The following is a 27,044-nucleotide window of genomic DNA, read 5'->3' as shown; positions in this document are numbered from 1 at the left end:
CTACTTTATTAAAAAAAAAAAAGAAAATTAAAAGTCAAAGAAGTAGAAACTCATCCAAAGTCAGCTTCTAAGGGAATGCTAAGGAAATATATATATATATATATATATATATATATTTTTTTTTTTACCTTCTACTAGATATATAAAAATGATTCTAAATTTTAATCAAACTGACTGATTATCTATTTTAGCTCCTTTAAGAGGGGAGAACAGTATTATTTATTTCATTATTAATAGAAAAACATGCGGGGGCTGGCAAAAATTAAAAACATCTAGAAAAGTATAAAAAAAAAAGACTACCGCTAGTCCTGTATCACTCAGAATCCTGATCACTGAAATTCTGATCTCTATTCTTGCAGGACGCATATATACTCAGACACTCCTTTTTTTAAACCCCAGAGTAGCTCACAGTACACATGTTACACATGCTACTTTTTACTCACTCCCACTACATACCTTGGACATTTCCCCAAGTTAATAAATACAAATCTACATAATTTTTAATGCCTGGATAGTATTCCATTCATGATAATACCATAATTTATTTGTCTTTTACTGATGGGTTTCAAGTTAGTTTCAGTTTTTTTGCTCTCATCAATGATGTTGCAATGAACAAAGATCCCTCTTACACACATTTTTGCATACTTGTGCAACAGTTTTCTTAATGTAAATTTTACAAAGGAAACTGCTGACTGAAAAGATAAACACCTTTTAACAGCTCTTTATTTCAATTTATTTTTTAAAACACATATTTAATAATTTTAAACAAGATTCAGAGCTTTTTACGAACTAGAATTAAACAAAACATCCAGAAGGATGCTGCCTGCACAGTGGTCCCTGGAGTTCTGTAGACAGTTTTGCTAACACAATTAACAGCTGCAGATTTCTAACATAAAACAATGAGCCCAATCTCTATACAGCATTTAAAGTGCACCAGCAACAGTGGCTTCTATGCAAACAGAGCAGATCTTCTCTCCTCAAACTCAAATGTGTTACTATTCTAGCCTCTTGACAGGAAGCAAACTCGTATCATTTAAAGGTAATTCAAGCACCCGAAAAGCAAGAGTGGGATGACAATAGCTCTACATACACAAATTATCTCCTTATTCTGCTGGCTGGAAGAAGTGAGCTAATTTTGATTTGAAAACAGTAAAACAAGGGTAGAGAAAAAATAAAATTAGAATAATCTATAAGAAAGTAATAATGAAAGTTCAAACTGCAACTAAATTCCCTAATCCAGGATGCACATACCCATACGCTTTTCTAAATTCACATGTGCTGGAGACAAGCACTTATTTGACTTAGGGACCAGATGTGTGGGTTTTTCCATGGTTCTGGACTATCCATAGCTGAGGGGGTTTTAGTACTTCATCAAGCACAGCTGACTGTGTGAGATGGAAGGTCTAGTAGGATGAACTATATATTCTGTTCTGCTGTGGGAGTTTTGCAGTCCTGCATACTTAGTCTCCCTTAGTGATCACACTGAACTTAAAGAGAAATTAAGGAGAGTGTTTCTGGGGGAATAGAGGGTGCATCCTCCAACACCATCCAATGGTGCACAGTGAGTTTGAGAATCACCAGGAATTTATTTTGGATTATGAGAACTGGCATGAAGATAACGGTGTTTTCAGGAAGACTAGCATTTCCCAAAATCAGTACCTAGCTATCCTGAATCTATTTTCCATTTCTATTTCCCTTCCATAGATCTTCTTTTTAAGCAGTTAGTTCCCTAATCTTGAAGACCTCAGCTTTCTTAAAATTACTGTTGTTGTTTTAGCTTTTCCATTTTCTAGAAATCCTTAACTGTATTAAATTGGAGTTACCTTCTTCAGGCTTCCCCTCCAGATTCAGATTAACAACCAGCTTCTTAATCTGGTATAAATATTTACTCAACTAGACTAAATGCCTTGAGAACTGGGCTCCAGAACATGCTACCTGGTAGGGACTCAAAAAGGTTTGTGCTGAGAATGGATGAATTCAAGTATCAAATAAAGAGGGTTCCTCCTCTAATTTAGTCTCTATGATCATTACCAAAAAGCAGCCTCTAACAGAAGTTATAAGTTAACTGAAGGATCTCATCAATGTGCTATGCTGCAGACACTAAGCTAGGCATTCACTATATAAGATTATTACGAAAGTTTTTGCCTTTAAAGAGCAAGTCTATTAGGGAAACTCAGATCAGTAAAAGAACAATGGAAACACACAGTGATACTAGTAAAACTTTAAATAGAATTCAACATAAATTTCACAATCATAAACTAGACAAATACCTGCATTTCTCCTGCACATGTTCATATCTGCAACCTGTCTCCATGAGTTGGTGGCAGGATCATACACTTCGACACTTTTTCGTACTAGAGGGCCATCATGACCCCCTACAGCATACAATAAGTTGTTTAACACACCAACACCTGTAAAACACAAAGTAGTAAAGGGGACAAGAAATTTATAACATATTAGGGTTTATTCAAATGACTTTCAAATAAAACTTCCAAATTGATTATTCATAGTAAGTCAATATTCAAGTGTAAAACCTAAGAAATGAAAATGAATAGAATTCCAAATAAGAATCTCAATAAGAACTACTGTTCTAAAAAAGAAGCATGTCAAACAGAATAAAAATAAAATGCAGCTGAAAACAGAGGGGAGAGTCCTTTAACATAACCCTTCTGAAAACAACTTTCATGATAAAAGCAAACAAGTATTAAAGCAGAAAATGTGTAAGAAATGGCTCCCAAAAGAGCTGATTATTAAGCAAGTTCCCCAATAACTACTAGAAACAAAAAAGTAAACGCAATGCCAAACAATATAAATAATGAAATGAAACAGGAAAGAGGTCTTTAACACGGCACTTCAGAAATTTTACGAAGTGAAATTTAAGTGCAGCAGTCTACTGCTCTACACGCATAATTCAAGACATTTTAACAGTGTCACTAGAATTAGGACACATTTTCCGAAAACATAAAAAGATGCCGATAAATCACTGTTTAATTGTCTTCCATCATCTCCGTGCTCCAGGCGCTGCCCGCGGTCCCACTCACCGGCCCCGCTGCGCCGGGTGCTCATCTCCGCGATGTAGGTCCACTCGTTGGCCGCGGCGCTGTAGCACTCCACCGTGCTGAGACACTGTCGCGACGCGCCATCGTAGCCCCCGACGGCGTACAGCAGGCCTAGCCACGGAACCACAAAGACAGTCAGGTTCATAAAAAGCTGGTTTTTGCAAATCAGAAAAGAATATATTTTTCCTTTATGGTAGCAGAGTTTCCCTTTAAAGCATTACTGGTTTTTACAAACTACTAAAATCTTATCTAATGGTGAGAGGTGGAGTTATCCAGTCACATTAGGAAGATCTGTGGGACATATACGGTGATACTAATTTAACATGTTCATCTGACTGACAGAACAGAAAGGACACTCATTATGCCTTTGGGTAACACTATTTGGTAATGGCACAACATCCTGGAAAACCAAATTAAATATCAAAGTTACCTCAGTAAATTGAAAAAAAAGTTAAATCAAGAATTAGCACCAGTATACCATGAAATATTATTTGGCAACAAAAAGAAATGAGGTACTGGTAAATGCTACAGCATGAATGAACCTTGAAAACATTACGCCAAGTCAAAAAAGCCAGTCACAAAGGACCATATACTGTATGATTTCATTAATATGAAATGTCCGTCAGTGGAAAATTTATACAGAGATAGAAAGTAGAGTAGTGTTTGTTGAGGGCTGGGAGGAAGGGGGTGACAGTCAAGGCAGTTGGGCTGCTTTTTGGGGTAATAAAAATGATTTAACATGAATTGCGTACATGTACACTGGACTGTACACTTTAAACAAGTGAATGATATGGTATGTGGAGTCTATCTCAATAAAGCTGCTAAAAAAAGTCAATGCAGAGGATTATACCCACGTTGGGGAGGGGAGTGGGAACACAAAGTTATTCAAGCAATTAAAAAAAAAATCACACTAAAAAATCATACTTACAGCCTTTCTTAAGGGGGGGACAAGGTAGGATATAAATAAAGAACTGTGGCAACCCATCCCTTAAATGTTAAACAGCCGTTCTCCAAATGTAAAATTTCATATTCTTGTCATCCGGTTTGTTCCCCAAATCACAGTATTAAGAGGAGTTAGTTTTATGTAGGTTACGGGGAAGGGGGAAAGAGAGGCCAGAGGGTGGGCTGCCTTATATAGGTTAGTATACAGACGAGCCGATTTCAAAAAAAGGATAACGAATATTTTACAATAACCACTACTTTCTCTCTTTAAATGATCACTTGCTTGCCCATTTAGAAAGCTGGTGTCCAGGTGACCGGGAAGAACCACTCCTAACAACCAGGAGGCCAGCCGTACCTCCAACAACACCGACGCCCACACTGCTCCTCCTCGTGTTCATCGGGGCCACGTGGAACCACTCGTTAGACTTGATGTTGTACGCCTCCACGGAGGACAGACCTGCAGGGAACACGGCACAGAGGGCTTCACCTCCTCCTCGGGTTCCTTATATATTCAGCCACATTAAATTGGGCTAAAATCCAATCGCATGATAAACAGGAATGGCTTCTCTTCCAGAGAGTTCCTACCCAAGCTACTGACATTTATTGGCTTTTTAAAGTTCAGAAGATATCTGATACTGAAGCATGGGGAGAAAAGTTACATACTCAGCACTCTCACGTCATTTAAAGGAATTCTGGATAGAAAATTTAAACTTGTCTTTAAAATACATGTTAAAATACTCTAATGTGTCCTAACTTGCCAGGACTTGTTCCATAAATGTGACTGCTACGTTAACTCTAACAGCAATGTTGAAAGGATGAAAGGAAATTGCCTGTACTCCCGTCAAAGCCTCCCACAGCATATAACAGTCCATTCAATACAGCAGCCCCCAGAGTGCTTCTCCGGTCCCGCATGTTAGCAACGCTGGTCCACTGATCTTTCACGGGGTCGTACGAATCCACAGTGCGGACCCTCAAGGAACCATTAAAGCCACCAACAGCAAAAACGAGTCCAGCCATGTAGACCATCCCTGCAAAAGAAATACAGCCATTAATGATGTGCACATGACCCAACTGCTGCCATCACCTAAAGTCTGCATGCTGGTAAGCCTTCTGCTGCTGTCAGAATATAAGCTCCCCTCAGGAGAAGCCTGACTGAATGGGCCCTACTCATTAGCAATTTAGTCAATATACAATGACTAACTTGTGTTCCTTTCTATTATTGAATTATGCAATGGCATAGGCTGAGGTACTATTTTGACTTTGGCTTTTTCAAATACTTATTTGTAGACTTAAACAATGGGCCAATATTTTCCAGCTACTTGAACCTGTACACATCTCCCAGGGCTTTCAATTTTGGACTTTCTACTCCATATGTTTATACTTAATTTGCACAACAGGCTCTCAGTTTATCATGTTAGTGGGCTAAATCAGAGGTTGGTAAATTATAGCCAGCAGACTATTTTTGTAGAAACTCATTGAGCAAAGAATGTTTTTTACGGTTTTAAATGGTTGAAAAGCAATCAAGAGAAAAAGAACATTTTGTGATGCATAAGAAGTCATATAAAATTAAAATTTCAGGGCCCATAAATAAAGTTTTATTGAAACACAGCCCCACCCATTCATTATGTAGTGTCTGAGGCTGCTTTTGACTACAGCGGCACTTGAGGAGTTGTGACAGAGAACGATAACCCACAAAGCCACATATACTTACTGTCTGGTCCTTTAAGAAAAAGTTTGCTGGCTAACTCTGGGATGCTTGGGGATCCCTGGAAGGAGAAACCAGGCTGCCGGACTCGGGGCCTACACCACCCTTCACGTTCCTGAGTTTTCTCATGCTGCTGTCCTGATCTGAGAAGAGCCCCTTCCAGTTGCACACCCCAGTGAGAGTTCCACATGCTCTAGGAGGCATTTCACGCACTAGTCCTGAAGGGACTACCGCTAACTCCTAATCCCCTATAGCAAATGTCACCTACTTTAAGGCTAAAAAATCTTATATAGTTTGCAATATCATTGCTTTAAACTGTTGAAACTTTTATTGTTCTTAAATTCTATAACATTTATGTCACTGCCCCAGCTAGAGGGCAGGCCCTGTGACTCACAGTTCCCTGAATCCCACTGGGAGTACAGGAATCACCAGTTCCAAGTGTCTGACTAACACAACGTTTCGTATGAAGTCATCAGGCAAGCATGTACCACTACTCTCCAATGTCTTACCCTCCAGTGCTCTATCCCCCAACCCTGCCCCCAAAATTCATATGGATGTGCAGTCTTTCATATGGCGTCAAGACCCTGCAGTTCAGATGAAGTGGACTGTATTGGCAGCTAGGTTTCCGGTTCAGCCAGGAAATGAACAGTCAAGCTATACTCTGGAAAATCCAGAGTATGTGAGGAGAGCTGTGGGCAACGGTCAATTTAACTAGGCAGAGAACTAGCAAATAATTTAGGGTAACCATTGGATTTCCTGAGGACCTTTCGACAGCAGGGGATGTGGCAGATCTCCTGGGCGGGCCTGGGGACAGTAAGCAGTGACACAGCAGGCAGCATGCAGAACCATAAGAAGAAAATGTTAAATATCCACCAACAGATTAAGTCCTATCACTAGTCCTGCAACAAGTCCCATCATGTATAATACAGCACAGTAATTAAAACTGTTCTGTTTTAATGCATGAGGCAAGACAAGTCAATGGACCAGAACAAAAAATTCAGAATAAAATCTAGTACATTTAGAAATTTACTATATGATAAAGCAGCACTTAAAATGAGTGGATACAGGTAGACTGGACAATAAAAGGTGTTATAACAACTGGCTAGCCATTAAAAAAAAATCCACATCTTCTTTCATCAAAATTAAGTCCAGATATTTTTTATATAAATATAAAAAATAAAACTGTAAAAGCACTTAGAAAAAATTCATACTTTAAAAATATAATTTGGGTGGAGGGTATACCTCAGTGGTAGTGTGTGTGCTTAGCATGCACAAGGTTCAATCCCTAGGACCTCCATTAAGTAAGTAAGTATGTAAGTAAATAAATAAATCTAATTTACCCCCCACCACACACACAAAAAACCAAAAAACAAACAAAAACGAAGATTCTTTGAAAAAAAGAGAAAAAGACAACTTCAAATAAATATATATATATATTTTTAAAATATATAAGTAAATTTTATTATAGTTGAGAAACCTGGTAGACACTACCTTTTTCAAGTGACCAAGGTTAAAGTCACCAGAAATAATCATAATTACCCCAATCTAATCATGAGAAAATATTAAACCTAAAACTGAGACATTCTTCAAAATACCTGACCAAGTGCTCATCAAAAGAATCAAGGGCATGAAAGACAGGAAAAGACTGAGGAACTGTCACAGATCAGAACAGACTAAGAAAATACAACAAATAAATGAAATGTAAGAAAGGAGGATCAAGATGGCAGAGTAGGAAGACATGGAGCTCACTTGCCCCAACAAACACATCAAAAATACATCTACATGTGGAATAAATCTCACAGAAAACCAGCTAGAAACTGGCAGAAGATCTCTTTTGCAACTGAAGCTGCAAGAAAGATCTCCATGCAACCAGGTAGGATGGGGAAAAAAAGCATTCAGGGCGGGACTGGCACCTCTCAGATGAAATGTTGAGCTAGTTAGATCTGGTGATTCAGGGCATGGCATCCCTGGGAAGTATCTGTGAAGGAGGAAAGGTCCACACTGGCAGGTGCACATCCTGGGGAGCCTCCTTACTGCTGGAAGGTCAACTGGGACAGACAGAAGGCCTAGAGTGGCCTGGAGCTGGCTTGCAACGAGGGGGCGAATGCTAGTTTCTTAGCAATCAGGGCAGAGGAAAGAAGTCAGTTACAAGTGAACCCTCATAAGGTTATCAGCTGATTTCTCTGCAGAAACTCTGCAGGCTAGAAGGCAGTGGCAAGGGAAGAACCTGCAACCTAGGATTCCCTACCCAGAAAGGTTATCATTTAGAATAGGAGAAAGAATTTCTGAGACAAGCAAAAACTAAAAGAATTCAATGATACTAAACTAAACCCTAAAAGAAATAATTAGAGGTCTTCTCTAAAAAGAAGTACGAATCTATAGGAAAAGGAAAATCACAATAGGAAAAGCAAGTGTGTAAGAGAATTGAAGATCACTTAAATAAGTCAGTACATATATTAAAAAAAAATTTAAAAATTTTGTAAAAGTGATTATAACTATAATAAACAGCAAAAGGATAAACATGAATATGTAAAACAGGACATCAAAATCACAAAGTGTGGGGGAGGGGAGTAAAAAAATGTAGATCTTTTAGAATGTGTTTGAACTTACATGACTATCAGACTAAAGCAAGCAGATACAGTTATGGATCAATATACTTGAAAAACAGGGCAATCAATCAAAAATATAACACAGATTCACAAAAAAAAACAAGAAGAAAGGAACCCAAGCACAATACAAAAGAAAACTATCAAACAACAAAAGGGAAAATAAAAGAAATGAACAAAGAAGAACTACAAAATCAATTGGAAAATAAAATGGCAATAAGCAAATATTTGTGAATAATTACCTTAATTGTCAATGGATTAAATATTCCACAGTAGCAGATTGGATTAAAAAACAAGAAATTACAACATGCTGCCTACAAGAGACTCACTTCAGGGTGAAAGACACACAGATTCAAAGTGAGAAGATGGTAAAAGATATTTCATTCAAATGGAAAAAACAAGAAAGCAGGGGTAACAATATTCGTATCAGACAAAATGGACTTTAAAACAAAGTTTATAAAGAAAAACAAAGAAGGACATTACATAATGATAAAGGGACCAATATAAGAAGAGGATATTACACTCACTGACATATATTGTACTCAATATAGGAGCACCTAAATATATAAAATAAATACTAAAAAAACAAAGGGAGAAATTGACAAGAATACAAAACAGTGGGAAAATTTAACAACCCACTGATATCAATGAACAGATCTTCCAGACAAAAAAAAATCAAAAAGGAAACAGAGGTCTTAAATGACAAAATAGAACAATAGGCCTTAATTAATATCTACAGGACATTACACTCAAAGAAAAACCAGACAACACATGGAACATGCATGGAATGTTCTCTAGGAAAGACCATATACTAGGTCATAAGACAAATGTCAACAAATGTAAGAAAACAGATTATGTCCAGCATGTTTTCTGACCACAATGGTATGAAACCAGAAATCAACCATAGGAAGAAAAATGGGAATAAAACAAACACATGGAGACCAAAAACATGCTACTAAAAAAAAAATCAGTCAGCAATCAAATAAGAAATAAGAAAGTATCTCAAGACAAACAATGAAAACATAACCTTACAAAATCTATGGGATGCAGCAAAAGAGGTTCTAAGAGAGAAGTTCATAGCCATACAGGTCTTCCTAGAGAAACAAGAAAAATCTCAAATAAACAACCTCACCTACCACCTAAAAGAATCAGGAGAAGAACAAACAAAACACAATGTCAGCAGACGAAAGGAATATAATAAAGATCACAGAGGAAATTAAATGAAGATCAAAAAACAATACAAAAGATCAATAAAACTAAGAGGTGGTTTTTAGAAAAGATAAAAAAAAAAATCAACAGATCTCTAGCCAGGTTCACCAACAAGAACTGAGAGAGGACCCAAATAACCAAAATGAGAAATGGAAGAGGAGAAGTAACGAATACCACAGAGATACAAAAAATTCATGAGAATATAACAAACAGTTATAGGCCAACAAACTGGACAACCAGAAGAAATGGACAAGTTTCTAGAAACATACAGCCAGCCCAATTTGAGACAAGAAAAAACATAATTTGAACAGACTGATCACTAGCAATAAAACAGAATCTGTTAAAACAAAACAAAACAAAACAAAAAAACTCCCTTCAAACGTAAGTCCAAGACCAAATGGCTCTACCAGGGAACTGTAACAAACATACAAAGAACTTATACCTATCCTTCTCAAATTATTCCAAAAGACTGGTGAGGGAACATTCCCAAAGTAATTTTGTGAAGCCACCATCACCATGATACCAAAACTAGACAAAGAGACTACACAGAAAGAAAATTACAGGCCAATACCTTTGATAAATATAGATGCAAAAATCCTCAACAAAATATAGCAAATTGAATCCAACAATACATAAAAAAGCATCATACACCATGATAAAGCTGAATTCATTTCAGGATCATAAGAATGGTTCTACATACACAAATCAATCAATCTGATACATCTATTAACAAAAGGAAAGACAAAAGGCACATGATCATCTCAACAGAGGCAGAAAAAGCATTTGATAAATTTGAACATCCATTCATGATAAAAACTCTCACCAACGTGGGTATAGAGGGAACCGAGCTCAACATAATAAAGCCAGCTAGGACAAACCTACAGCCAACATAATACTTCAATTAAAAAAATAATAAAAATAAATGCAATGTGGGATCCTGAAATAGAATAAGGACATTAATGGAAAAAATGATAACCTATAAGTCTGTAGGTTAGTTAACAGTAATGTACCAACACTAATTTCTTAGTTTTGATAACTGCATCACAATTATAAGATATTAATATTAGGGAATTACACACACATATATTATTATACACATAAATAATTTTTGAGTAAGGCTTTTCTATACAAGAAATGAATCCTAAGGTCCAAAGGCAAAACTCTGTGGTACTTCATAAAAGGATAAAATAGTTACATGGAAAAAATAACACAAATAAAGTCAACAGATAAAAAATTAATATAAATAAATATTCACAGCACGAATGACAGACAAAAAAATTACCCTCTTTCACATCTGACAAATTGATAAAACAATATGATTAAAAAATGGCAAAAATCATTAACTGACAATTCAGAAAGATGTTTAATTTTCCTCATAATAAAAGTGCAAAGTAGATAAGAGTATTTTTCACCTACCAGATTGGCAAAACTCAAAACATTTAATTACAAGGTGTTATAGTGTATGTAGGGAAACTGGCACCTTCATATTTTACTGTTAGTAGAAGTAATAATTGATGTATCCTCTTAGGATAGCCTCTGAATCATTAATTCTAGTTTTAGAGTTTTATCCCCCTAAAATATATTGGCACATGGACATAATGATGTATGTATAAGGAATTCATTGCCGCACTGTTTATAACGTAAGATTAAAAACAATTTCAATGTTCAATAAAAAGCTAGAAAAATCATACTACCTCCAGAGTCTCTTCCAAAGTATTAGGCAGCACTAAGTGAATGAGGTAACTATGCTGTTATGTAACAATCTCCAAGATGTATTGTTACAGTACGACCGTGATGGAAATGTTCCATTGCACTCAGAACTCATTTTGCTATGGGCGCTATGAATTACGGTTCCAGATCTGAGTCCCAGGAAGAATCCTCAGAGTTTGCAACTGCTTTGCAGTTTTGGTTAAATAAGGTCTATTTCAACAAATGTCTGTGAAACAAATGCTTGGAAGAAGGCAATTGTGGCTTATAGCTAAGTCAGGAATCTCTTAGAACAGAGGGTCCCAATTCTAAAGATTCTTTCTTAGCACTTCAGCAAAGGCAACGAGGAAAATATCCAGTAAGTTGCGAGCTACTCTGCCTTATACCAGAGAATCAGAAAAAAATGTAAAGCCGAAGACAAGAGTGGCTTTCCCCATCAATGTCTTGTGAGTTGTATGAAGCTCCTGAATCACTGTTTAACCACATAGCTATTTTAATCCGAGTTTTGCTAATAAAGATTCTTCCAAATAAAATAAGACTTGAGAGAGAAGCTCTCAATGACACAGTAGTAGGGAAATGACCATAATGCATCATGCTTACCTGCCCTACATCTCCTGGAAGGCAATTCTGCCACTTGATGCCACCGTTCTTCTTTGAAGTCATAGCATTCCACACTTCGGATAGCCTTCGGTGCTTGGCCCCCAACCACCACCATCAACTGGAAGGGCAGAGGTATAAGCACTTGAACAAATAGCTATTGCATATTCAGGGATTTAAAAGATCTTACAAAGACACTGACGTGGAGAGTGTTAGGATGAAGATGGTAGGGTGAGCTGGGGGAAAACAATCACCTATTCACATTTAATCAACATCAACAAAGGGGGCACATGTTAGAACTACAGTTCTATCATCTAGCACATTGAGTCAAAAGTAAGGATATCAGAAACTAAAATTAAGTTTCTGATCCTTCAAGCAAAAGCAGTATTTAAGCCAAAAACAGCAGGCAGTCAGCACTGGCAAGGCTGCAGTATGTCACAGGGCTTGCTATAAACTAGACCCCAGCTTGGTGATGACCAGGGAGTAGATCTCCACAATCCAGGAGAGCAGAGTGGAGTGAAACTTATGTTAGTGGGTGGGCGATGTGAAAAGGACAGTAAGATATTAAAAGAAAGATGGAAGAAGGAAAAAAAATATTGAAAAAGGAAGACTAATTGAATTGGAGTTCACAAGAGAGCACAGATTCCTGGATCTCAAGTAAAGAGACCTCCCTGGATGCCCCACAAATAAAACAACCAAGAGGACAGATAATGGAGATACTAGAACTCATAATGAATGAATGCACAATGGTCGAGCACTGAGAATAAGTCTACAAATTTCTTCAATTTAACTCAATCCAACAACTATTTACTAGGAGCCTATCATCTGTATTTGACCAGAATTGTGCTAGGTGTTCTACATAAGAAATATAAGACATGGTCTCTACCCTCAAGAGCTTATAGATATCACTAAGGAGACAAGACTCTAAAGTAATTCAAGAACAACATACAATTAAATATGACCAGAAAACTACATGATTAGTTATAGACATTAATTGCTGCTCCTGATCAGACAATGAAATGCAGCCATTTAGTGAATTTAGTGAAAGCTTCCTGGAGCGGGTGGAACCTTGAGAGTAGACAGAATTTCGCAGTCAACGTATCTGTCTTTACTGAGTACAAACAGGCACTCATTGGCAACACTGAAAACATGGCTATGAAATCAGAAGAACATAAAAGCTAATGATGTCACATGTGGAATGCTGTAAAGAATGGCAAGATCCTTTCAAGGCAAAGGTGAGATGGTTCAAAAGAAACAAAAAATCAACACAAACAGAAGACGGAATGAGTCATACATACAGAAAGGGGAGGTTTGCAACCTTGACTGAGTAATGACCTACCTGTACCTGGAACTATAGAAAGATGAGCAGACAGAAATCAGAGTAAATCCTGTTTCCAAAAAGGAGCCTATTTTCATAATTTATTGACTGAAGAGTAGAAAGAGTTTCAATTTTGAAGATCTTAAAAAGAAGACTGAACGTAGACCAATTATATTATTTTTCACCAGACCTGCCCTTCTTTTAGTGTTGAATGCAAATAAATAAAAGGAAGAATTAACAAAGATTCCCTCCTATCCCCAGAGGAAAAAAGGGGAGGGGGCGAAGTTGTGAAATCATAGGGGTGGACAGACAGTAAGAGACACCCTGTATCCAGGGATTTACAGATTTGTGTTAAAACTTTTAAACTCTGCTAAGTGAAAGAGGCTTGGTTAACATCTCTGATGAAGATCAGTTTAAAAAAATTTCAGAAGGGAATAGTTTTCAAAAAATCCTTGAGAAACAATATAGGTTTCTTAGATTTCATGATTCTCAACTATGAATCTCATGACTTCTATGCAATAATTCACTTTTGTACATCAAAATGAAGATGGAGGGGAAAATGTGCTCCTGACCAGAGAGAAAGGTAGTAATGTCTGTCCTTTACTCACCCAAGAGAAGTGAAATGGAGTGAGGATATGGGACTCCGCGAATCAGAGATAACAGGGAAAAGGAAGGCTGTACAATGGAAAGGCATGAGCAGGGATATCTGTACGAGATCAAGAGATGGTGCTAAAAGCCACTGTGTTACTTACCATCAAAAGAGGTGTCAGGGCTCTTAGACTCCAATTATTTGTAAAAGACACCTGATCTCATTTGAGAAACACCATGCTACTTATGCGAATGTAAAGGAATAGAAAACTAGGAAGACATTAGTATGAAAAAGTTAAATGTGACATATTTAAGGAAGGCAAAGGGTACGGAGTTAAATTCAAGTGGCCATCCTGAAATGTAGGTCAATTAAACTTTGTGCTTTCATTTTCTTCACCTATTAAATATTAGTTTAAAATTGCCTCCTGAAGCAATCAAGTTTTATAATTTTTCCAACTGGAAATCTCAATAGATACCCTGGGTAAGTTAAAGAAAAACATATGCACAGAAATAACATGATAGCATTTGTCAAAACAGAGGTCCCAAAGATAAAAGGAAGCTAACAATAAAGCACAGCAGCACAACATACACTATTTTCACTACGCTGTCCAAATCCAACAGTACTTTACGCAATCCCAAGACGGCTTACTGAAGATGCTAACCTAATGTTTGAGATATAAAAAGATCATCCATGCAAGTTAGCGTGAGTCCACAGAATCAGAGCCTAATAAATAAATCAGTGCCGTGGTAGAAATATTATCTATCATTTCACCACTGCTACCACATTCTGTCTGCTGTGTCTTATCGTGACTGTGATAAAGTGCATCATTACTATGAAGTTATGTCAGCATGAGAAATTCATCTTTGCCTCATTCTTACCTACCTATGCAGAGTCAATCTTGACTAGAACAACTCTAAAAGGACAAATGGTGCTATTGAAAAAGCATCCAACAAAACACTTTTTCAAAAATATGTGAGATAAACACACTTCGAGGAGACTATGCAGATGCAGCTCACTGCTCCCTGCCAGGTCTGCCACTGCCTCCCCAGACACCCTGAAAGGGCAGAAGAGAAGAGACCCTTCAGGGACCTGCATTCCCACCTCAAAATAAAGCCAAAAAAAGTGAGAAATCCAAAGTTAACACAGGTGGCAGGGATGCTCCAAAGTCACAACCAGAGAAGCCCAAAAACAATGTCAACTGAACAGATGATCGCAACTCTACTCAAAAGAGAAAAAAGAATACTTGATAGGATTTTCCCAAGAATTCTTCAGCACATTTTCCAAAGTGACATACTTATTCCAGAAATTAGAAGAGAATTAGTTTTCCCCCTAAGGGTAAAGGCAAAGCTAAAGATGCCAGAAGAGGCAATACACAAGAAGAGACTCTTTACAAATACGAATGTTTAAATAAAAAGTACTGAAGATAAAACAAACTATTTAGAAGGAAGTTTAAAAGACTAGCATAAAGGAAGTAACAATCTGAATGGGCTAAGGCTAGGAACACCTTTTATGTATCTATTTTTTTGTGAGAACAAAAACTGACACCAAATAATATGGACAAATATGAAGTAATGAAGACTTATAGAGATGGCTACTTATAAAAGGAGGTAAAGGGTATTTGGAAAATGTAAACACTTATAAAATCAGCAGACCCAGATGGCATGCATACTAAAGTGTTAAGGGAACTAGCTAATGTACTTACTGAGCCACTTACAATTATTTTTGAAAAATCTTGGAGAACTGAGGAGAGATCAGAAAATTTAAAAAAGGCAAATACCAATTTTCAAAATAGGGTAGGAGGTGAATGCCTTGTAAATACCTTTTAAGTGATAATAATTCTCAGTAAAAATTTAGAATATTTTGAGAAAAGCATTCGAACTTCTAGGAGCCTATGAAACGATGAGTAAAAGGCAGAGGGATGTTTTAAAAAATCATGCCGAATTTGATCCTGAATCTCATCGGATGTTGTATGTCTAAATATTTATTTTTGGCTTAGATAATAAACATAATCATATGGACCAAAACTTCCTAAAAATGGACTATGTCAGTAAGCGGGTATTTCTAATGAGGTGTCACCAGGGAGAATGCTGATGTCCATTCTAAATTAAAATATTTATTAATGGTCTAGAAAAAGGAGGGAGTAGCAAACTGGCAGAATACACAGTTGGTTCTAAATTGAGAACTCCTGTTAACACTGGGCAAAACAGAAAAAACACTACTAATGTGGATTTGCAGCAATTAAAAATGTAGACTCAAAAAAACTTGAAAAGACACTAAATAAAAGCATTAATATGAAAAAATGTAAAAGACATAATTTAATGGAAAGATAAAGTAATAACTAAAGATGATACAAGAAACAGTGGATAACAGATTAGTTCTTATTTCTTAATCCATCATTGCCCCAAACACACGAGAGCTGAAAATCAATACAGAAATAAAAGCATTATACTATGGATCACTCTGATTAGACCAGACATAAAGTGGTGCTTAAAGCGCTGGTCCTCCAGTGCCGCAAAGGGGCAAACGGAGCAGGAGGAGCTGCAAACAGAGACAGAAATGAGGGGTTATTTGTAAGGAAAATTAAATCAGTAAAACATGAATGGCTTCAACTAAAAAGACAAAGGTAGAAAATGAACTTTCACACAGGAATACGTGAACACTAGAGATGAGGGAAGACAAATGGAAAACCTGCACTGAAGTGGCTACGTGTGACGTGTGAGTGAACCATCAAAGAGCACACAACAGAGAAGAGGAAGGCGCCAGCTGAACAGGCTACGCTCCTTAGTTCTCAGCAATTCTGCAAAACTGCTCGGTTTTCTGTTATCATCTAAACACGTGGCTATAAAGAAATCTTTCTACCTGGTCTGATTTTCCTCTCTGCTATAACTGAGCTAAAAAAACAAACAAACCCAGGTGGGACAAATACTGGTTGCCTCTGTTCCAGGAAGAGTGACATCATGCAGTTTATAAAAATCATATGAGCCAAACAACCCCCACCCTCCACAGACAAAATCAATAGAGAGGTTGCATTATAAACACTACGATGAATTCCTGGGGCACACAGGAATTCAGATAAGTAAAAATATCAACAGCGTCACTATGGGCCCTTCCGATGAGGTAGGAACAAGTATGAACATCGGATCCTACTTTGGGAAGGTTCATGGGCGTCCTCAGGCGGGTCCGGACACTCTTCATCAGGACACGCTGCTCTGTCGGTAGCAGGTGGTACTTCATGGCTTCAATGAGGTAATCTTTGCAAGCACTGCTGTTCTTCACCAGCGCTTCCTCCTCCACCCTCTGGGAGAAGAGAGTAGACACAGCCCATGAGGAGACAGCCACTTCATGACCAAACCGACAGAGAAACAAGTAAAAAAGAGGAAAAAAAGCAGTAACTATCCTCTCTGGCTCAGTCTAAAAGTTACAGAGAAAAAGTTTATAAATATCACTGAGAGAAAAGGAAATGATGCCAGAAGATGCTTGAGCTAAATAGTAAGAAAAATAAGAAAATTTAGATAATGAGTCCCTCAGGTGGGGGAGGCAATATTTATAAATTAAAGACATCTTTTTCAAACCAAAGAAGGCAAATAGCCAGAAAAGGGATTCAAAATACTTCATACAATGTGCCCACATCAAAATAAACCTTGTCCTTGCTACCCCCAACCTTCAGTGCAGGACAGGTTTTTTTCTATTCATTTCTTAAAAGCAGAGTACCAATCATTACAACGATTACAACAAATAATGAGGCTTCAAGAAATTCTAAAATGCTCAGATCTAATCTCCTAATACAGTGGTATAAGTGGGGAGAGGGAAGGGGGGTCAATATAAGGGTAGGGGAGGAAAAAGAGGGTTATTATGGGATTATATGAAATCATGTGTGTGAAACTTTTGAAAATTGTAAAGCACCACAGAATTTAAAGAACCTTTCATTCAATTAAAAAAGTTCCATTAGATGCTTTCAATTATAAATTAAAATACTGAAATATCCTTAGTAGGATGCTAATAATAAAACAGTGAATTTAAAACTGTTCTGAGACTACTAAAAATCCATTTATTGCTATTCATTTCAAATAACCTGGTTTTCCCCAGCTTAGAAATAAAGACAGAAACCAAATGCATGTCACTGTGAAATTATGAAGGAAAATGAAACATTGGGTTGAATGACAAGATTCTACTTCTACAGGGCAATCAGAGGAGGCCACCAAAAGGGAAGCCGAGGAGATGCAGAGCACTGATATGGAACCACAGTGAATTTATTTACACAGACTTCAATCAGCACAAGTACCGGCTGAATAAGCTCTAGTACTCGCTCACACAAATCAGAAACAGGGGAGGACCAGACTCGTAAGAGCAGGCAGGAGCCCAAGAATGAGCAGGTGTCAGGGCAGGAGCTGTGTTTCCGGTCCTCTGCCCTGGGCCTCCCAGCCCTGTGTCCTGCAGCTCTTGCCACTGTGTGTCAGGAATCTACCTGCTGTCAGCCCACGGACACGGTGCGACGTGTACTGATGTGTTTTCATACGCTTTTACCTGAACTAAATATTCCCGAGGAAGCAACGGTAACCGTACATGTTCCATCAGCCGAGCCATAAATTCTTGCCTTACATCTTTGTCATGATTCACCCAAGCTATGACTGCTTCAAATACCTTGCAGAAAACATGGGGGAAAGAAAAATAAGTAATGACTTATATACCAAGGCATATGAATAAAATATGACAAGATTACATTTTATACACAACTCTCACCAAGACAAAAGTCTAATCCATGGCTCAAATTTTTCAAATCCTGACTTGTGACATACTCAAAAAGCCACTTCTTTCTGTTTTTTTAATTTGGTACTTAGTAAGTACTTAATTTTTTTCCAGCTTTACTGAGATAAAATTAACAGATAACACTAAGTTTAAAGTGGACAACATGTTGACTTGATGTATGTTACAAAATGATGACGACCACAGCTTTAGCTAACACCTGCATCATGTCACATAACTGTCATTTCTTTTTTGTGGTTAGAACATTTATGATCTACCCTCAGCAACTTTCAAGTATGTAATACAGTATTAACTGTAGTCACCATGCTGTACATTACATGTCTAGAACTTATTCATCTTATAACTAGAAGATGGTACCCTTTGACTGACATCCCTTCAATTCCCCTACCCCCAGCGCCTGGTAACCACCACTCAACTCTGTTTCTATGAGCTCTACTTATTTAGAGTCTGCATACAAGTGAGATCACACAGTATGTGTGTTTCTCTGACTAATTTCACATAGCATAATGCCCTCAAGGTCCATCCATGTTGTCACGAATGGAAGGTCTTTTTATGGCTGAATAACATCCCATGGCATGTATATACCACTTCTCCTCTATCCTTTCATCCACTGATGGACACTCAGTTGCCTCCACATCTTGGCTACTGTGAAAAACGCCACAGCAAACATGAGAGTGCAGATATCTCTTCAGGATTCTGCTTGTATTTCCTCTGGATATACACCCAGAAGTGGGATTGCTGGATCATATGGTAGATCTACTTTTAATTTAGTGGGTACTTTATTAAGTACTTTTATGTGCTTAGTGAATACTTTTTACTTGTTATTTACTACGCATTTCACCAAGTACAATATCTGATCTTGAATTTTAGTGGTAGCAGTGATGATCTGATGATATATGATCTAATTCACTGTTGACAATGTTTTCAAATTGAATTTGGCTCTACTTACTTATAGATTAAAATCTCAAGTCCCTTTGAAATAAAGCACCCAAGATAATAAAGCAAAGTGATACCTGGAAAGAAAATCATGTACTCTTAACAATTCATTTTTGGATTTTTCCTCAGGAAACATACAAACAAATGTTGGATCAGATACTTCTAAACCGAGGGTCTGTAGACTACATTAACTCTTGTCACAATAGTAGAATGTACTAAATGTAATATTTTGAATTAAAAATCCAAACAATAAGGGAATTACAACATGTATCTATGAGAAAGCTTAATAAACAAATACGAAGACAGAATTTGACTATATAATTCCCTTCCAGACTGATGAATATATAACCCAATAATCTTTAAAGGGGTGTAGAAAACGCTAGATGATATCTAAGCAGATAACTGGGAGCAAAAAATAGGTTATTTTGATGTAGGAATTAAGCAAGAAACTAAAAATAATCTACATTATAATTAACATGCCTCTGTAATTCATTCAGTCAGCACCTGAGTATGTCTATGTGCCAGATGCTAGAGACAGAGGGTCCTCTCAGTCCCGGTTCCTCACTGCTTCTCCGCTCTGCCCTCTCTTCTCCACTCCTGTTTCTACCACCCTACATCAGATCCTGTGCTCACTGGTAACTTCAGTGCCCTCCTGTCTGACTCTCAGCCCACTCTTGGTCCGCTCTGCACAGCACTACTTGGTAGCCACTCTCCAGAAATGGTCCTTACTAAACACCTCTGTGGTCTCCACATCTTACGAGTGCCTGCCCCCAGGGCGTGGGAGCTGGCCCTGGGTCGCCCACAGGTGGCAGTGGAGTTGGTGCTGTGGGGCTTCTGAAGCTGGGTCGTAAGACACCTTTCAGCTTTCTCTCTGGTCTCTTGAAATGCTCATTTGGGGGAAGCCAGAAGTCATGTAAGAAGGCTGATTACTGGAGATGACAAGCTACAAGAGACCCAAGCTAGTCACAGAGAGGAAGGGGAGAGGCAACGGGAGAGAGATGCCAACCAGCCCCAGCCCAGGAGCCAGACGAGTGAAGGGACCACCCCGGATGTTCCAGGCACACAAGACACCATGTGCAGAAGGACTGATGCCTCAGGTTTATGCTCCAGGAGAACCACACCAGAGCCATGTCTCCAGCCTTTCAAGCCAGCCCAGCTGCAGCTCTGGGCAGACTGGGGAGCAGAGACAAGCTGTCCCCATGTGCCCTGTGTGAATCCTGCCCACGAATCATGAACATAATATGGTTATTTTATGTCACTACATTTTGGGATGGTTGTTACACAGCAGGGGAAAACCAGAACAGCTTCTGTGACATTTCCACAGTGCAGCTATCATCATGCCATCCTCCTCCTGTCATAGCCTCATCATCACTGGGATAAAATCGATTTTCTTTAATGTGGCTGAGAAGGTACCTTATGTCATCTTCCCATTTTATCTCCTACCACTCTGCCAACACAGTCTGAACTCTAATCTCACTGAACCAACTGAATGTACTCATTCTCTCACACCTTTTACACTTACATATTCTGTTCCCTCTGCCTGGACTGCCCTTCCCATTCCCACTCACCCTTATTTCGCTGGCAAACTCATACTCGCTTTAAAAACTTGCATCACACATCTGAGCCACACTGACCTCCCATCTCTATTCCAGGAATGATTAAATGCTCCTACTGGGCCCCACAGCAGTCTGTGATCATCTGTTACCCCACCAGTTGTTCCTCCAGCCACGAGTAAAGAATTTTATTTTGTTAATCTTCTCATATCTAGCACTCCACGGCACTGTCTGCTCATAGTAGGTACTCAAAGTGTGTCCACTAAATACAAACAGTATTGTCTTCCTCTTCTCTGTATTTCTAGGGTGCTAAGATTGTACATCTCACAAACACTTGCACTTACTTTTTCATATATCGTATTAAAAGAAATGTGTCCTTCTGCCCCCAGGTAGGATGAATATCCTTGGGGAAGAGAACTAAAGTTTATACAACTTCACATGGAAAGCACACAAAGGAAAAACTCAAATTTTAATTCCTCCAAATGCAGCATATTTTTTTCCTTTTTCAGTTTTATTAGGTAGAATCATTACAGTTTGCACATATACATTATATTGCATGTAAAACATATGTACAGTTTATTGCACACATTTGTAGTTTATATGTATGTACTGATCATTGTTTCTAAGAAGAGATTAGAGCTTTAGTTTTTTAAACTTACATAGTTATCAAAGGAATAAAGCCAACCACAAAGAATCAACAGACTGTGGTGATCCAGTCATAAAGGACAGTCAGATGTGCTTATATTCAAGAAATATACTCAAGAAATCAATCATCCAGGTTATAAATAATAAGTAGTTCATTTGTGTCCTTCTGTTTGTTTGGTTTTTGTTTTTAGATTCCACATGTAAGTGATATCATATGGCATTTTTCTTTCTCTTTCCAGCCCACTTCACTTAGAATGCAAGGTGTTCATGAGCTTTTGTGTCCTGATTTCCACAGGCTATAATACCTACTGAAAGAATAAATCCACTAAGAGAGGCTTCTCTCTCCAGTGATTGGGTGGCTGACAAAGGCAACCCCGAGTGCAGAGAGACAGAGGCCCCAACCAGACGAAGCAGCTGCACAGGCTCTGAAGGGGAGAAGGAAGCCCGGGGAGGGTGGGGTGTGAGCCACAAGGGCTAAATCTAAAGGAAGAGGCTCTGTCTGGAGTAAGCTAAACTTGGCCACCCTGGGTGACTTCTTCCAACTCACAAGGTGGTGAAATCACTTGGCTGGAGAACACTGTGTTTACATCACAGTTCTTTCAGGTGTCTAGCTGTGGGGGGAAAGCCAGTTCCCCGAAGGTCCCTGTTTCAGACCGTTTAATGCGTGCAGGCTCCTGCTGTGGGTCAAGTACAAAACCCTGGCGTCTGATTTCGGGAAGCTCCTTGGCAGTGAGGACACACGGTCATTTACACAACCAACTAGTCAACTGGCTGCGTTTCTCAACTTCCAGATCAAAGATCACTGGCTGTCACTACACATACAGGATCACTAAGTTACAAAACAAAACAAAAGAAAAAATACGGTGTCACTGTACACTAGGAAAAGAAAACTACACTCACCTTCTCTTCTGAAGAAATGGTAAGTTTGTCACTTGAGATTAAGCTGCACACTTGCTCAATGCCGAGGTTGAGAAATTCCTCACTGAGCACGACGTCTGCAAAGTGCTGCTCTGTTTGGAGATTACAGAGAAAATCCATTAACACCAGCATTCCAGTATTATCATTTCAAACTGCTTAAAAAAGAAGAGGCTTTTCTTAATCTAACCAATGAGTGAGAAAACCAAGTGTACTTCCTTAAGGCAAGAACTAGCAAGAGGAACCCAGACAACTCACCTGGGGAAGTGGTCTGTGCCTGAGTGACAAAGGGAAAGCACGTGCAGGAAGGCAGCCTTACTGTTCACGCAGCTGAATCGCTTCTGTTTCATAAGGTGGTATTTTAGAGTTAAATATCTATTCCTTACATGGTCGTAGGACTATCAGTATTGAAATTTGTAAAACCTTTTGTTTACATAAATCAGATAAAGTACATTCACACACTTGACTTTATTAGGTAAAACAGAGAGCTTTAGAACATAATGGGATAAGGAGGGAAAGCTGCTTAATTTGAAAACTAAAGACTAAACTAAACAAAGAAATCTTAAACACTGGTCCCTCTGAATATATGACCATCATTTAAAAAAAAACAGAACTAGTCTATAATACAGATAGTTCTGAATTCCATGTAAGCAGCTTTTTTAGGAATTAAGTTACACTGTTTTATACTCTCAATCCCTTCCAGAAACCAGTGAAATTAGTAATTCTTAAAATACTTGGGGGGGGGGGGGACTCTCTTTAATTTCACAAATATACCCAACTTCTCAAAGGTGGGGGAAGTGGGGGCTATTAGTATAATCCATGACTTTAAAACTTAAAATATATATATATATTTACAAAGTATCCTTTCCCACAAGCCCAGCTGTCATTTTAAAGTGTGAGCTCACAAGGAAAGGTGGTGGTGGAATCCCAGCTCTGCCATATGCTAGCCTGTAAACCCTTGGACAAGTTTTGTAATTTCTCTAAGCCTTGGTTTCCTCATCTGTACATTAGGGTTAGGTAATAAAAATACCTTACCTAACAAGATTGCTGTGAGGATTAAATAAATTGTTTACAAGCACTTAGATCTGTGCGTGGTAACGAGTGAGGATTCAGATCTTGCTCTTACTGTATTATGATCCCTGCAGTCTAAAGTAAAGACCTGCCAGAAGTTGTAGGTGTTTTCTGGGTCTTTACAACTAACCATATTCTAATAGTAATTTTTTTAAAAAGGCTTTTCTAAAATGAAATAAAAGATTCATTTCAAATATGTGTTTCAACACACCATAAAAAGGATTAGTTGGCTTCCCTTTCAGTGGACACAGGGCAGACCCATGCCCCCAAGGCTGGGGAAAGCAACAGGAGAATACTGGGAGCCGCAGCTGAGGGGCAGAGAGTCACAAGCAGACTCCATGTGGGAACCTGTGCCAGGGCAGGAAGCCTCAGCGTGGACACTCTGAGATTTAAAACTTCAGCGGGGCTCAGTCATAGGAGGATCCTCACAATACAGTGAGATTTACATCTAGGAGGCTGACCCAGTTTCCACAGTAAATATCAGAGCAAAATCCCCTCTGGCTTCTGGAATGAGGAGGAAAAATGAAATAATTTGAAATATCCAAAGTACTGTTCTTAACCATGCCTGCCCTCAGCAGAAGCTAGTTTTCCAGAGCGTAACTGACCCGAGGAAGGGAAACACCCAACTCCTGCCCACTCCAGCCATCCTGTCCAGCCTCGGGAGGGAGAGAGAAACCTGAGAAATACTTGTGAGGTTCCACAGTCCAGTGCCACAGGCTCCCTAACAAACTGAGACCTAATCACAGGGCTACAGAAGGCTGCTCTCCCACACCTCACCACCACTGCATGAAAGGCCTGTTTACAGCAGTTCCTTTCACTGATCTGGCTATCAAGAAAAAATTACAAGGCATTCCAAAAGGCAAAAACACAACTTGAAGAGACAGAGCAAGCATAAGAACCAGACATGGCCAGGATGCTGGATTTACCAGAGTGGAAATTTAAAACACAATTTAAAACAACCATGATAAATATACGAAGGGGGCCTAATGGATAAAGTAGACAGCACGCAAGAACAGATGAGTAATGTGAACAGAGGGATGGAACGTCTAAGAGAGAACCAAGAAGTAATGCTAGAGATCAGAAACACAGTGAGCAAAATGAAGAATGCCTTTGATGGGTTTATTAGTAGACTGGACACGATGGAGGAAAGAACCTGAGCTTGAGGATAATGGTGGATGCACGTCAGTATACACGGGTCAAAACCCACAGAATGTACAACACAGTGCACCCTAACATACACCACGACTTCAATTAATAATAACGTATCAGTCAGTACTGGCTCACTGTCTGTAACAAATGCACCACACTAAAGCAAGACGTTAATAGAAACCACAGGGAGAGGGACCATACAGGAAGAACTTGGCACTGCCCACTGCATTTGTCTATTAACCTACGAGTGCTCTGACAAATACATGAAGAGTATTAGTCCAAAAATGCACTACGGAAGAACAACATGAATGATTAATTTGTAACTGAATCTGTAATCAAAAGTCAAACTGGAAAAAAGTAAAATGGGTATTTGAAAAAATACCAACTAAAGGTTAAATTTAAATATACATTTTTAACATATACCTAGTCCTTATAATTTACTATTTTTATATTTCTTATAATTTATTAGTTTTAATTTATCTAGTCGTTACTACAGTATTACATCACAACAGTACTTTAAAACCTAGTGTAAATTTTAAATAGGGTTATAGATTTTAATAAATCACCATAATTAATTACAAGGGTCCTTTCTACATCTGAATATGATCCTACTATTTCCTCACCTCACACAACATTTACATAAAAAATATTTCAGAAGTCTTTACGTATAAAAAATAAGGAAAAACTTTTCTTCAGTGGTTGGATTTGCTTTTTAAAGAATGAACATAAGAAAAACATTAAAGAGATTCTTTATATTTGAAGTTCCCAAATATTGAGAGATAAATTCATTTTAGTGAAAATCTGGCAACAGTATATAAATTAAAAAATGTTTATGACAGCAACTTGGAAATTCAAAGATAAATACACAGTAGCTCCTGAACAAAAGACAAGTGCATACAAACCTCTTTTTCCTACTCATAAAATAATTTCACTTCCAAACATAGGTCTATAATGATTTTGCACCAAGCTTCTTTACAATTTTAAAATCTGAACCAAAGAGACTCCTAGCCTCCTCATACTTCTCATTGCGGGAAAAATCTCTAGTGGTAACAAACACAACAAAGAGAACATAACTTCTCTATATCATGACTGTATGAGTTACCCTAGACTCTGTCTCATCAATATGAAAAACAGACTTGCTAAAAAAGCAAATCTGGTGATTTTTTTAAAAAAAATTAGCAGTTACATTAATTTAGAAATAAGGACACTAGTAAACTCTATCTAAAGTCAAGTCTGGGCTCTAAATTCATTGAGAGCTCTTTACTAGTGATAAAGGGAAGTTAAGAGGGCACGGAATACAGTCAACTATTACAACTGTATGATCAGCCCTCTCCTATCCGTGGCTGCGAAACCCAACTGTATTCATCCTCCAGCATTTTATACAGAGGACTTGCGCAACCGCGGTTGCTGGTATCAGCAGGGCTCCTGGAACCAGTCCCCCAGGAATACACAGGGACAACTATACTGTCAAAACCATAACATAGCTGTTATTCAAACAAATGACCCCCATCCCCCTCACCAATTACCAAAACACTAGTCTAAACGAAAAGTGGAGAAAGAAGAAACGTTCAAAGAAAATGTCACTGCAGACATATACAAATCTTTAAATAGTTCCAACCCTCACATACATTCTACTTTCTACCTGAACAACTTAGTGAAACCTCTCAGTGCTGGAATCTAATGTTCAGCCCTCCCTCCATATTATATTTTCTTTGGAGAGGGCCTGGGAAATGCGTGGTGCATCACTAAACACGAAGGCATGTTTGGCATCACTTGTAAATTCGTTCACTGTAAGGCCTGCCTTTCATCTATTTACAGCAATTACAGTACGAGCATTCAAATATTCTGCTGTGCTAACTGACAGCAGCTTGGTCGGACTGTTGCTGCAACCCCCCCCCCCCCCCCCCGATGCACCCAGATGCACCAGATGACCAGCTCAGTCACGGGAAGGCACTCCGGGGCACGACCGATAGTTTCAACTTTTTTGGTTGCACAAAGTTGTCTTGTGAATAATCTCCTTGATGTAACGTCACCTGATCTTAGTATTTTACTGCTCCTTCCTACTCAGCCTGAAGACTCCACCCGCTTACCTACAGCAGCTCACACAGTGCATGTGGCCCGACTTCATCCCACAAGCCAGCAGGGTTCATGACTACCCAGGGCCACTATCCTTGGCCCGACCCTCACTCACTGTTTCCAGAATGTCTTCTGCTATTTCAGTGCTCCGATGCCTCAGCCTGCGTCTCCTACTGTTTCTTCTCAGCCCAGGCTTGCTCTGC

General features: G+C 38.5%; 1 protein-coding gene across 1 annotated transcript in view; it reads right to left on the bottom strand.

The window, feature by feature from the left end:
• KLHL2 (kelch like family member 2) overlaps positions 1–27,044 on the bottom strand; it is a 112,503-nt gene that overhangs the window by 2,713 nt on the left and 82,746 nt on the right. Inside the window, exons 6-13 of the mRNA XM_072975158.1 lie at positions 22,531–22,640; positions 18,257–18,373; positions 16,880–17,029; positions 11,829–11,946; positions 4,832–5,029; positions 4,357–4,458; positions 3,042–3,170; positions 2,271–2,411 (exon numbers count right to left, since the gene is read on the bottom strand). Of these exons, the coding sequence (XP_072831259.1) occupies positions 2,271–2,411; positions 3,042–3,170; positions 4,357–4,458; positions 4,832–5,029; positions 11,829–11,946; positions 16,880–17,029; positions 18,257–18,373; positions 22,531–22,640 (1,065 nt within the window). The remainder of the gene's footprint in view (positions 1–2,270; positions 2,412–3,041; positions 3,171–4,356; positions 4,459–4,831; positions 5,030–11,828; positions 11,947–16,879; positions 17,030–18,256; positions 18,374–22,530; positions 22,641–27,044) is intronic.

This window comes from Vicugna pacos, chromosome 2 (genome assembly GCF_048564905.1).
Source record: "Vicugna pacos chromosome 2, VicPac4, whole genome shotgun sequence".
Classification (NCBI taxonomy): Eukaryota; Metazoa; Chordata; class Mammalia; order Artiodactyla; family Camelidae; genus Vicugna; species Vicugna pacos.
This window is presented reverse-complemented; position numbering and strand designations above follow the sequence as displayed.